Source organism: Larimichthys crocea, chromosome X (genome assembly GCF_000972845.2).
Source record: "Larimichthys crocea isolate SSNF chromosome X, L_crocea_2.0, whole genome shotgun sequence".
In the NCBI taxonomy this organism is placed as follows: Eukaryota; Metazoa; Chordata; class Actinopteri; family Sciaenidae; genus Larimichthys; species Larimichthys crocea.
The window spans coordinates 3623677-3637622 of NC_040020.1; the positions used below are offsets into that span (position 1 = coordinate 3623677).

Below are 13946 nucleotides of genomic sequence, written 5' to 3' on the forward strand. Positions count from 1 at the left end.
TTTATTGGGTAAAAATATACTTTTTATTGAAAGTAAGGTTGTCGGTGAACCTCCACTTACATTTCTTCTGGATCAAAAGAAAAACTGATGGAGGAAAACCTTCAGGTTGAAAAAAACAACAGAGGCTTTTCATCATATAGAAAAAGCTGGAGGACCTTGATGAGAAATGGTTACATTGGTTGTTCTGCTTACTCTGTTTCCACCACAACTTGCTAAGAAAAAAAAAGATACATCTCAAACAAGCTGGATTTGAAGACTAACAGTCACTTACAGTATTGCAAACATCTGTAACAATACTACTAATAATACTACTAATATTACTGTTAAAAGGCGCTCACACCTTCAGGCACACAGGGAGCACCACCCAGTATACATATATAAAATCTAAGCAGGAAATCAGCAAAAGAGCATCGAAGCAGGTCTACCAACACAATTTACATCTATTCCCAATGGAAATGTATTTAGCATCCAGGTGGCAAACTTACTGACAGCTATCTTGTTGTAATGCAAATAACCCGTTAACAGACCTTACGTGTTTACAGCTTTTAATGATCATATAACAAATTATATGCAACATGTTCTAAAGCATTTCACAAAGTTTTTTTACATTTTTAAAATTGTTTTTGAATTTTCTTATTGGCAAAGTTACATTGTTATTATGTAATGATGCAGGAGTAAATGCTTGACATAATACACAACACAAAGAAATCTGTACAAGTTGGAGCCAATCTCAGTTATGTTGTATCAACCAGTGGAGGACAGTTTAAGATTTATAACATTGGGTTGCTGACCAGTTATTATTTTTCAGATAAAAATATCACAAGAAACTCGACAGAGCGAGCAGAACTGTTGCTAAAATGCTTGGATTGTTACATTTGCTCATTGCCACCACAGCAGTGTTTGTGCAAAGAAAAGCTTGACTTTATGTCAGAGGTGTGTTTTGCATACAAATGTTTAAAATTCACTGAGTTTGCGAGAAAGTTCCAGGGGCTAAGATTAAAATGAGCTTTGGACAATCACGGTGAGGACAATCTGAAAACTCATGACTGGAAAGTTGAAAGACTAATTAGGCTAATTAGGATTCCCTGATGAGGACATCAACTCTGCGGGGGCACAGAGATGATTAATCAGCAAAACTGTCCATCGCCTGAGTCATGAAGGGGGATCAAACTTTCATCCACCGTAACATTCAAATAGCAACGCTATTTTCCAGCAACGGAGGGTCCATGTATCTGTAAGGGACTTCCAGGTTCTCGTTCCTGCTTTTGATCGCTGTACTTAAAATTTCAAGTTCCCCTTGGAAATCTTTTATCAGCTTGCAGGGAACCTCCTCAAAGAAATGCTCCTCTGGGTACTTGCCGAGAGGGACCTGACAAAACACAACAGTGTTAACAAGATGAAGCAGAAAACACGGCCAACATTATTCATTTTGTGCATGAGGTTTCAATAAAACTGTAATTTAAAAAATATGCAGAGATTCAGTTCCAAGAAGATAGTTCATGTATTTACAGTTCAGAAGTTGTGCTGGCTATGATTTGATTTTCCTGATGGAGTGTTTATATAATCCAAACATGAGTTTGATTGATGTAATTTATGACGTTTTGGGCACTTACAAAGTCAGAGGACTGCTTGCTGAGTAGCCACATGGTGGCCATTCCTTGCGCTGTTGTATTGATGTCAGGGAACGTCTGCAGCATCGTGGCCTCGCTTGCTGTCCCCTTTGTGGTTGGTGGAGGACGTTGCAGGGAGATGGGAGTGTTGGGCATCCAGCCACCATAGTCATACTGAAATTGATGAACAAGTCATAAACGAAGGTTAAACATATTAAAACGCACCATGCATAAACCATATCAAGATGATTATTTATGGTTTGTTTGTGTGGTGCTCCAAATTCTATGTGTCCTTGTTCAATTTAAAACAATAAATAAATCAAATTTAATGTAAAATGACACATTATCAAGCATATATTGATGCACCTGTCCGGAGTTGACAGCTGAGTGCTGGCCTGAGCAACAGAAGATCACCATGGTGACAAACTTGACCAACTCAGCCACGGTGCCAAATTTCTGAGGGACTCCTGTGAGTTTATCAAAACAGCAAGAATTAATATATATTAATTCTAATTGATATCAAGAAATGGCCTTTTAATGCAGAGTTATGCTATTTTAGAAGATGGCCTTTATGAATAACAAAACATCAGCTTGTCTTTAAGCACACCTGTGCTAGCCTGGGAGAGGAATCCATGTTCAAAAATGTCTTGAATCCACTTCTGTAGTTCCGGGTCTTGGCAAACCTCATCATCACTCTTGTAGTAGTGGCCAAGCACTCCATTAACGAACCTTTAAGAAAAGTAGAAATCTACTTGAGTTGGGTATTTTTTAAATGACAGCATTGTGACAAATTCAAATCAGGTTTTAGTCCACTTCACCACAGCCCTTTCAGGCGTTTTGCTCTTTCTACAATTTTGTATCATTACTTTGACATCCTTCGGGAATACTCGTCACATAGCAAATGTAAATGGCAATGCAGTTTGACTTGGTGTCTCCTCCTGGAGATGCTTCCTGCTGCGACAACGCAGTATATCAGGATTAATAAAAATAAAACATGCAAGAAGACAACCGAGACCCCAACGTAAAATTAATCTTTTTGGGGGGTTGAGGTTAGAACATCATCATTATAATGCTTATTAAAAACTAAAACACTGTTTTGCCACCTCTTTGTGTTCTTTTCATTTTGTGAAGAAGCTGCTTTACTGTGCTGTTTATCCTTTAGACCTTCCAAACATCATTTGGTGGAGGTAGTGAAGCCAGGGAGCTGCCCACCTACTACATTTCAAATCAGCAGACAGAACTTTGCTCAGTTCAACTTGTGTGTTTCCTTTATATGTAAAACACATCATTTCTTGAGCACCTGGGCACTGAGAAGACTTTCTGACAATAGTTGTAACCCATAGAGGAGACAGAAATAAGTAGTAGTGCTAAGTAGTGCTGACCCAAGGGCAAGAAACCACGTTCCACAGCAAAGAGGGAAGTGTTAGAAATAGAAGCGAAACAAAAGTTAATATCGGCACTGCTTTGCATAACTGCAGCCAGATCTTGGCAAAGGGATGAATTTTGATGCAGAACATGCAACATTTCTTATAGACTGATAACTCAACAGCTGTTAATCTTGGCTATTTAGCAATAGCTCATGAAGGTAGCTAATTATATAATGTTACAGACCCATAGGACGGACAGGGCAGTTTCTTGTGTCAATAATGTCAACTTTCTGGTGGTGATGATGTTACTGTATGCTCCCAATTTGTTTTTTACATTGCCTGTGGCTACAGTACCTGTGGATGATATCCCAAAGCCTAAGTCCATCATCTCTGTAGTAGAAGTTTGGCACAGCCTCCACCCCACGCTCAGCGATGTCGTCTGGTATACAGAGAGAACTGTAGGTCATGGTGGACAGTGATCGGTTCAGGATTGTGATCATACCCTCTCCGCCGGACGCTGAAAACTAGAGAACAGTCATATTTGTGAGGAATATAGTTAAAGAAATAATGTACATAATATTGAGTCTACTGAGCGTGTTGGTCTTTTCGTACCTCTGTGAAAACTCCTGTCTCAGATATTAGGACAAGTCGAGCTAAGTTGTTGATCTGCAGAGTGTAGCGAGTGTGAGGTATGAGGAGCTGAGGGAAAAGAGGGAACTCTCTTAGTAACACCATTACTTGTTAACAAAGTCAGAAATCTTGATGCTTCTATACCATTCAGCAGTGTTTGCAAACATATACACACTAAACATGATTCATCAACTTTGGAAGATACAAAAATCAGCAAGTTGAACAAAAAAAAACTACAACTACAGCAAGTTCAGTATTCTGCCTCACAGTTACCTTGTACAGTGGATGCACCATGGGCACATTGCGCAGCAGTGACACTGCAAAGACTTCAGCCAGCAGATGAGTGCGCAGCAGGTGAACATTGAGCTGATGCTCGTTAAAATCGGCGCTTCTCACAAAAATCTTGGCCATCAACCAGTCGTACTCTGAATCAGTAGGAAAAAAGATGGGATTGTCGTCGGCTGGAGTCTGCTTCAGCTGCGGGAGAAAGAATAGAATGCGGCTTCATTACTACAGCCGTTCAATAATGTTTTGTCAGCTACAGGAAAAGAAAGTTAATGATTGATCATAATCAATAAGAAAAGCTATGTAAGGTGTTTATCTAAACGTCCTCTCGTATCGCAGCTTTTCTTTGTTCCAAAATCTACTAAAAAAGTTTTTTGGGAGCAAAAGCTAAATAAAAAAATTAAGACAAATTATTATGTGTGGCATTGAGCCGCTGCTGAAAACTCTTTCAAACTTTTCAGCAATTCGTCTAGGAATGCATTTTTAAGGTTGCCTGGAAAATCTGGCATGAAGGATTTCAAAAATTCAAAACGAAGTCTCTCACACAGTCTAGCTGACTCCATTGCTAAGTTGGCTGACTCAGCAGTTCAAGCTCTGAACATTTTCCATGGGCCCAAACAAGTTTTATCTGGCATTACACTCCATTCTTAATATGTTTATGATTACAATATTGGGAAAACAGGGTGTTCATTTATTAATCATGTGCACAAAGCCTGACATGTAGCATCTGTTTTATGTAACTCTGTAACTATTAACCAGCTGCTGGACAGTTAGCTGTGAGTCAGAATATGTATGGCCTGTTACTTAAATGGCTATGCCTCATTCAGATGTTATCCAGCAGTAGAAAAATGCACAAGCAAAATATTTGTAAGGAGAAACGAAGCATGACTGAGCATAACCAAATTCATACACTATAGTATAGTAACTCTGTAGACTCTGAAACTGATTGGCAGGGAAAGCAGTCACCTAAATGTCCAGTAGTATTATGTATTTAAAACAAAATATGAAAGGTAGGGCACTCTATAAAAGGTCCCTACCTAAGTTACTTAAGGAGTCCACATGGTGGTGCCATAAATAAAAGTTTAACACTCAAACATTTCATAGTAAAGCCATAAATCCAATTACCTTTTTTTCTAATAAACAAACTTAATCAAACCTGTAAAGCAGTAAAATGATCTTCCACTGAAGTTCAATGTTCAACTCTGCATTGTGTAAATCTGTAGGTCAGTCTCACCTGGATAGCAATCGGCATGAGCTTATCCTCAGGGGTTTTGTGGAGAAGCACGAGTGGAGCCATCAAGTACTGATTCTTCCCGTTGATGACGTTTGGTGTCACTCCATCCAAACGTTTGTAGTCACACAGGAATATGTTGCCTTTCTGTTTTAAGATTTTAGAGTTATAATCATGTATATAAGTCAGTCACAAATTTAACTGTAGTCACATACATTTTTCTAAAAACAATGCTGAAAATGAAAAGGTAAGAACCGAGACTACTCTCCATCTATCAATTTCATAGTCCAGAAAATCAGCATATCAGACATGGGTCATAACAGGCCTCAGCAGCCTCCAAGTTAACATGGACCCAGACCAAACTGCCCCACAGATGAACAGAGGCCAATGTGAGGAGAGAAAATACAGTACCAAAGTGATTTACAACCAAGACTCTGACTTCAGGGATAACAAGGACAGGAAAAAGGCGTAAAGCAGGGGAGCAATGAGAGTTCAAGAGTTGAATTGTTGGGATAGACAATCAAGGCGATTTTGGTGAGTTTTATTGTTTTAAGTTTGACTGAAGTGTGTTTTAAGGTGAGTTAACAAGGCAATGAAGTCTTAGTTTGATTAAAGGGAGTTTATTTTGTTTGTTTATCAGACTAAATACAGCTAAAAGAGCGTAACATAAGATGACAGGCACTGGACAGTTCTGCTGTCCACTGCCTGTCCACAACGTCTATGTTTAAACTCAGCTTATTCATTCATTTAACTTTTATACAGTCTGAAAAAAATATACCAGCATTTCCTCCCTAAAAGTTCTTATTGTATTGTTTGCTGGGAACAGATCTACTTGACCAATTCTCAAATATAACATAACCCTTTAATCCTCTGACTATTTTGCCACTACATATGCCCCCCTTTCAGGGTTCTTAAAGCATGAAATGTACATTTAAGTCATACAATACATTTCCTCATGATGCAGTCCATTTATCTTAATTCACACTCCAGCAGACGGGTGAAAAATCCTGATGTTGACATTACAGGTAAAAATCTCCCTGTGACCCTCCTAAGAGTGATCGGTATCTCTAGCCTGTTGGTCTAAAATCGAACATGGTCAAATCATTATCATGGAGCATAGAGTAAATGTTGCACTTATGTTGAAGATTAAACATTATACCAGTAACAAGTTTACACTGCACACAGAATAAATGCATTGAATTCCTTTGGTAAGATTATACTTTTGACTGCAAGCTGTAGCAGAATCCTTGTTCAGCTCTTGCATTGTGTTTGACTCAAAACAACTGGATATGGATAGTTACTTGAAATATGTGCGACTATATTAGACGTAAATAGGACGTAACATTTCTCAGAGAGACAGGTACTCTTTTATATAAACGCAAAATAGTACAATTACAATTTCACAATTATTATCCCAGTTGCATAACATCCTTTCACAGTCTCTTTTCATCATTTAGCTTGAAGATGACCAGATAAAGTCAAAGGGCAAAGTCCTGGAAAGTCTTTACTGTTTGACCAATTTTAAAATACAATATAACCCTTTAATCCTTGGGCTGTTTTGCCACTACATTCACTAAATAACTCTTTCGTGATCAAGATGTACGTCTTTTTAAAAGACCAGGTGGAGTCGAGGATTGCGTTACTATTATTTTGTCATATCATGATTGCAACATAACCTATGTGAACAAATTCTTGTCAGATCAGCACTCTGTTAATCCAGCCAGGACATGTTGGGACAGTGACCTCATTTAATTTCCTTTTTAAACTCTAACATCTGTGCCCGCTTGATTTGTACTGCTTTCCACATGCTTTTACTTCCTCATTGAACATGATTCATCTACATACACACACGTTTATCATATCCAGTGGAAGCATTTATTTAACTTTTATACAGTCTGAAAAAAATATATACCTGCATTTCCTCCATTAAAGAGCCTCCACCTTGGAGAAACACCATGTCATCAGTGACAGGGAAGTTCTTGGGCAGGTCTATACAACGTTGGATCAAAATGGGGTTGACCCCATTTAGATACTGGAAACCAAAAAATGCATCGTCCTTCCAGTGCTGCTGGACATATTCTGGAAAGAAAACAGGATTTACCCCCTGTGTGTTAATCTGAATTCAGTTTAACACAACGTCTATGTATGCTCTTGAATTACAGTACAGTTGTTCTTGATGATTAGTATAAACAGTAAAAACATTTCTCAGTGTTTCAGTGTCTTGTGCTCAGAGTTGTACCTGATATATCTGTTGTTTTGTTGCAGAAAACTTTGCCAATATCATCAAGATTAGACCAATTCTTCTTGGAACAAGACAGTCCCTTCAGTTGCAGCTCTGTCAGCCTGGGCAATCAAAACACGGACTGTAAGTATTTTGATTCACAAAAATGACATCATATGATATATAATAATCTAAATGCTGACATGCATTTGGGGTTATTCTGTAAAGATTTGGTTTAGTGTCTGATCAACTTTGAGGACCTCACCCTGTGGATGCAGTAAAGAGAAACTCTGTAGTCTTGGTGAAGGAGAAGCGGACCTCAGCAGGCAGACAAAGAGGATTGTCTCCCTTCATGCAGTGAGGTAGTCCCTCTTTATAAACATCCCAGCTGGAAAATAGAAAACAGACTAAATTATGGCATATAATATATTCTTACAAAATTTAATCTATCTAATATAATGAGATAAAGTTTAAAATGATCTGTATAAGTCATAGTAAGCCCGACAAATGTATGTGTTGCTTGGTTCTTTGTGGCACTGCTCTCACCCGTACAGTTCCTCTCTCTTCTTCAGCTCCTTCTCTCTACTGTACTTGCCAAGATGATGATTGTCATCAGAGATTCTTAAAGCTAAAGAAAAAGATTTGGAAATTAGTAAATTTTCCTATCTTATATATGGGGTGTACTAAAAGCAGCACAGTATACTGTGCACTTCCACATACCCGTTCCTTCTCTGAATAGTTGAACCTCACTGTCAAGGATCCAACGGTGGATGGGAAAGTTGTAGATGTCTCCCTCTGGGGACTTCACTTTCACCTTGCTGGGAAACCATGCATCTTCTGGGAACAGCAGGAGAGGCTTTTTGTCAACCTCAATCAACACCAGCTTTCCAAGCGAGGCGGGGCAACACACCGAAAATTTAGTCTCCTGCATACAGACAAAGGGAAGGTGAAGGAGGCTCTGCACACTATTTGTGTTCTGGTGCACTGCCAGTGGAAGCACAAATATAAATCATAAAAGTTTTGCTAGAATTAACTCCCTTTCTTTGCATAAATGGTACTGCAGATCAGGTGCAGAGGGAGATATGTGTGCCTCTATTTGGCAAAGACACACAGAGACAGAGAAATTTAGACTTTTGCCTCAGTTACTTTGATATTATTTTGCATCTACAATAGTGCACATAACAAGTACAGTTATCAGTGTGACTGTAGTCCATACTGGTTTCTTGACAGTGATTTCATCCACAAATGCTTTAAGACGAATGATAGCCCCCATTCAGAAGTGTATACAGTTGAACAGTTTCAGGGTATTGCTTTTATCATAAGATTAGATAATATAGCAATTTTATTTCTTTATTATTTATGATTATATCTTAGAGTGAAGAGGAACAAATTAATTTTTTATTTAATCAATGAAAAGAACTAAATTATGACCAAAAGTCTGAATTTTTATGTAATAACAATAGAAAAATAAATGTGATTTATTCCTCAAAATATTGAAATAATTGTAGTTTTTGATGTTTTTTTTCTGTATTTTTAAAGAAATTTGAAAATACAACAAAAAACGGATCTAATCTAGTTATATAATGTAATAGCCTTTTTGCTAAAAGTGTCAAATCCAGGTAAAATTCAGACTTACTGTTCCCGGGTAGAAGGCAGCACTCCCTTTAAAGCTTGTGAGCCATGTACGTTTACTCTCCCCATCTGTGCCCACCAGCTTAATGAAGACATTATTTGTAGTCATGGCCTGAGCGAGTTTTGCGGTGGTGATAAACACTTCATACTTCACCATTTTGGCTCTAAGGAGTGGAAGGACTCTGATCAAACATAAAGAGCGATAAAAAACACAGTCAATTACACAAAAAGATAAAAAAAAAAAAAAGTTTTAAAAAAAGAAAACTGTTAAAACAACGTGCAGCTAAGTATGTTTAACTAACACAGACTAGAAGAATCTGTTAAAATAGTTGCCTTTCCTTTTATATAAACAGAACAGAGTGGGTTGGGTTGGGGTGTGTCTATGATGGATGCCAAACTGCACAACATCTACTGTAACTTTTGTGGTAGGAGCTCTGAAGAACTGACTCAAAGTGCATATAACTATAAAATGCAAGTTACCTCAAGTGTCACAAGTCTTTAAATAAAGATCATGAAATGGAAAAATCTTGTAGACTAGTATGAACCTGTCAGGCAGCGATTAAGCCATGCATGCTCCGTCCTCTTTTATATAATATAAGTTTATTACAAACTCTGAATAGTACAATTACAGAATGCATATGACGTTTCGTCTTAAACCTGCAGGTACAAGAGGCTCCACTAACTAACCTCAGTCTCCTTTTATTTCTCTTCCTTGCATGGTTTGGCCCACTGGGAACACATTCTTTCTTAATTTACAATAAGATCATTAGTATCTCAGTTGCACAACATCCTTTCACAATCTCTTCTCATTATTTAGCTGGAAGATGACCAGATGAAGGAAAGAAAGATGAAGCAGAGCAAAATCCTGGAAAGTTTTTATCGTTTGCCGGGAACAGATCTACTTCAAGCTGAAAATTCAGGCCGTATCTTATAAACATTTGACCAATTCTCAAATATAAAATAACCCTTTAATCCTCTGACTATTTTGCCACTACATATTCCCCCCTTTCAGGGTTCTTAAACCATGAAATATACATTTAAGTCATACAATACATTTCCTCATGAATGCAGCTCATTTATCTTAATTCACACTCCAGCAGACAGGTGAAAAAACCTGATGTTGACATTACAGGTAAAAATTCTCCTGTGACCCTCCTAAGAGCAATCGGTATCTCTAGCCTGTTGGTCTAAAATCGATAAGCTGTAGCAGAATCCTTGTTTAGCTCGATGTATAAAATGTCATGCATACAGTTTAATCACACAGAAGAACACAATGTTCGAGTGCCTGTTTGTCTAAGGAGGGCTTGACCTGACAAGCGCCCAGGATGGGAGGTGGCACCTGCACGTGTAGCATAATGAAACAGCTTATATAGAATATAATCACAGAATATATAATATAATCAAACAGAGAAAGCACAATGTTTGAAAACCCAGGATCGGAGGGGTTGGGTGTCTGCACCTATAGCGGTGTTTGCTTGAAGTTGGCTTGACCTGGCGAGCACCCAGAGTGGGAGGTGTTGGACGCCTGCACTTGTAGTAGCAAGACTTAGGAGTGTGGTCTGTGTTAAAGTGTGAAACTTACAATATAACTGTATGAAACTTTTAGAAAACGTACCATATAATTGTGTGGAACCTATAACAATGTGAAATATATAAAACTTTTTAACATACAGTTAGAAAGATCTGTGAAATAATGGTGTAAGAAGAAGTAATAAAAAGGTTTTAAAAAAAATAGTATAATTATAAAATAGAATCTAATGGTGTCATCCAGTGAAGAATAAAACAAAAGAAAACATCTTGGCCTCAACAGACCAAGAGCAGTAGGGGTGAGACGAGACACCATTAAGAAAAATCCCAAAACATGGGTCAGCCCTGAGGTTCCACCTGAGTGGAAAATTACACCATTATGTCACAGAGAAAGTTTGATGATAATAGGCTGGACAAACAAAAACAGGCAGGGCGTATGAAATTTGCATAAAGGTATATAAGGAAAAGCCAGAGTCATCAAATTCAGTCATCACCATCATGACTCAGGCTTTGTTTTGTCTGTCAAGATAAAAAAAAGCTCATTTTTTTAATAATCTGCAAATTCGAATGAGATTTCCGAGTGCGTGTCTGGATGATCCGCCCAGGTCAGACCTGTTGGGATAAATTGTAAGTAGGAAGTGAGAGTAAAAAGTTTTTCCTAGGTAAAACTCTGTGTAAAGTTTATGTGTTGAAAATTGAGCTCTGTTGAAAAAAGAAAAAAAAAAAGGTCGACCAAGCGATTGGGGCTACCGCTCTGCGTGTCACGCCAGGACTGAAATAGAGTCGGGAGACAGGTCTAAGTTGAAGTAGATAACTGTCTAGAGACAATAAAGTATAATATAATCAAACTATTTAATAAAATAAAATGAAATAAGTATATGGATATTAATGAAAGCAGTAGTGAGGAAGAAGTAATAATATCTGATCATTTAGCAACAGAAGGAGATTTCTGGAATGAACCTACAAGGACGAAGAAGGGGTTAAGCATTGGCAAGACTAACAGGACATTAATCAAAAATTGTGGCAAATAACAAGATTTGCCTGTTTGTTTAAGGAGGGCTTGACCTGGCGAGCGCCCAGGATGGGAGGTGGCTGCCTGCACGTATGAAACGGCTTATGTGTAAAATGCTGTAAAACAGAGCGAGGGCACAATGTTTGAGCACCCAGGTTGGGAGGGGTCGGGCGCCTGCACCTATAGTGGTAAAGCTTAGAAATGCGGTCTGTGTTAAAAGTGGCGAGCACAGATAAGATAATGAGCACCTGTTTGCTTGAGCTCGGCTTGACCTGGCGAGCACCCAGAGTGGGCAATTTGTTGTACAGCCAACAGCAACTACAGAATCATCAGACTGGTCCTGATGCTATGGGCTGAGGCAAAGGTGCAGTTTTTTTTTACAAATGCCTTTCGACTAGCCCCCGCACCGGCTTGATTGCTAGGATACTAAATGGAAACATCTAATGTGTAACAGTTGTTGCTGTTATATGCTAGAAAATATTTTGCACTTTTGCTGCTTTCAACGTCTTGATCAACCCACACGAGCTTTCATCTATGAACCTGGCTTAGCCACACAGAATCTGTGATCACTGAGGAGAGGCTGTTGGCACTTGGAGACTTATGCACTCAGCACAAAGGAAGATAGGGAATCTTTCATTTAAATACAGATGCAGACTTTGCTTATAAGTTAGCAGAAGTTAGGCTATATACAATGTTATCATGCAAAGGTTAATATCAAAAATACAACAATCACATGTTTCTTATAATCTAAATCTATGCTTTCCATATTTTGATTGGTTTACTCACAGCAACCTTGGAGTCTGGTAGAGAACGTCAAATTTGCAAGAATTTGATGATTATTGTCAGGCTTTAGCTCTTCGATCGACTGGTCCCTTTCTTCTCTTCTCTTGTAGAGATGAACGTCTTTTTAAAGACCAGGTGGAGTCAAGGATTGCGTTACTATTATTTTGTCATATCATGTTTGCAACATAACCTACGTTAACAAATTCTTGTCATATCAGCAATCTGTTAATCCAGCCAGGACATGCTGGGACAGTGACCTCATTTAATTTCCTTATTAAACTCTAACATCTGTGCCCACTTGATTTGTACTGCCATCCACATGCTTTTACTTCTTCATTGAACATGATTCATCTACTGTACATACACACACATGCTCTATTGTGGCTTTTTCCATTCTTGGGGCTTAGTAGGCCTCAGAAACAAAGCATTTTGGCTTTTTGACATGACAGACAAAAACAAATACATCATAAAAACAAACTGAGTTATGTAAACGTAGCAGGGAGAAATTAGTTCTTAAGTCTACTGGTCCTGCACCGTGGCAGATTGTATCTGCAGTCAGATGGAAGCAACTTGAACTCCTTCGACAGGGTGTGATCATTCAAGGTCTTGTCTGCAGTTTTTGCTGCACACTTTGGCAATACCCTGCAGGCTCTTTCTATTTTTGAGGGTAAGTGACCCAGACTAAGGAGAATGTGAAGAGTGATTCAATAAAACACGAATAAAACATTTTCACAAAGGAATTGTCAACATTAAAACTTCAAAGCTTACGCTAAAACACACAAGCTTGCATGCACTGATAGGCTTTTCTACACACAGCCTCCAAATGAAGCTTGAAGGTCAGCTTGTCATCAATTACAGTGCCAATATATTTGTACTGCTGTGCAAACTCAAAAGCCTGATCATTAATCACATCAGGAGAGATGACTGTAGCATTCTTTTTAAAACCTATTGTCATGTCTTCAATTTTGGAAACATTCATGCCCAGAAAGGTCGACCTGCACCAGTCCCTGAAATCGACCACCACAGGACCGTGATCAGGGTTATCACTTCTGAGAAGAGACACAATGACACAATTGTTGGCAAACTTAAGGACATGATGCCTCACATGTTGGTGTTAGTGTACAAGATAAATAGAACAAATGAGAGGATCCAACCCTGGTGTGATTCAGTGGAAGAAAAAGGAACACGAAGCTTCACATGTTGCAACATCTTTTCTGCAGAAGTACAGCACATTATTGTTTATATATCGCATTCCCCGTTTCGCCCGATGATTTTGAGTCACCTCTTGCAAAATGACTGCATGTCTTCTCTTGGTCTCAGACAAAGAAGACTTAAGATTTTATTTCAAGACAGTCAAGATCACAACTGTCGGACAATGTCTAGATTGTCTGTGCATCGTTTGATTTATCTGTTAACATCACTACTGTGATTGAATGTAAAACTTCCTGTTTCAAATAAAACATTACTGTTTTCTTAATGTAAATGTCTGGCACCCATCCCTGCCTCTCCCCTCACACACACTCCAAGAATGTATGGGACAGGAGAAGAAGCTCTGGCTGTCTGTGGATGTCAGCCATATCTTATGTAATAAGACTAAAGGAGAATACAACCAGTGATTAACCCTTATGTTATAAGATTTAGCTACCTA

General features: G+C 38.4%; 1 protein-coding gene across 2 annotated transcripts; it reads right to left on the bottom strand.

Moving 5' to 3' along the window:
* LOC104926962 (arachidonate 15-lipoxygenase B) lies at window positions 1-12446 on the bottom strand. 2 transcript variants are annotated; one of them, XM_019255313.2, is made up of 15 exons: window positions 12302-12446; window positions 8981-9158; window positions 8065-8269; window positions 7891-7972; window positions 7610-7732; window positions 7363-7466; window positions 7036-7202; window positions 5127-5270; window positions 3881-4084; window positions 3590-3676; window positions 3332-3501; window positions 2218-2339; window positions 1977-2077; window positions 1614-1784; window positions 1-1369 (listed from the first exon to the last, which is right to left on the bottom strand). In XM_019255313.2, the coding sequence occupies exons 2-15, from the start codon at window positions 9131-9133 to the stop codon at window positions 1190-1192; spliced, it is 2013 nt and encodes a 670-aa protein (XP_019110858.2). In that variant the 5' UTR covers window positions 9134-9158; window positions 12302-12446; the 3' UTR covers window positions 1-1189. The 2 variants fall into 2 exon arrangements, with proteins under 2 accessions (XP_019110858.2, XP_019110859.2); XM_019255314.2 differs by having other exon boundaries at window positions 8981-9140; window positions 12302-12417.
* Window positions 12447-13946: the final 1500 nt, after the last annotated feature.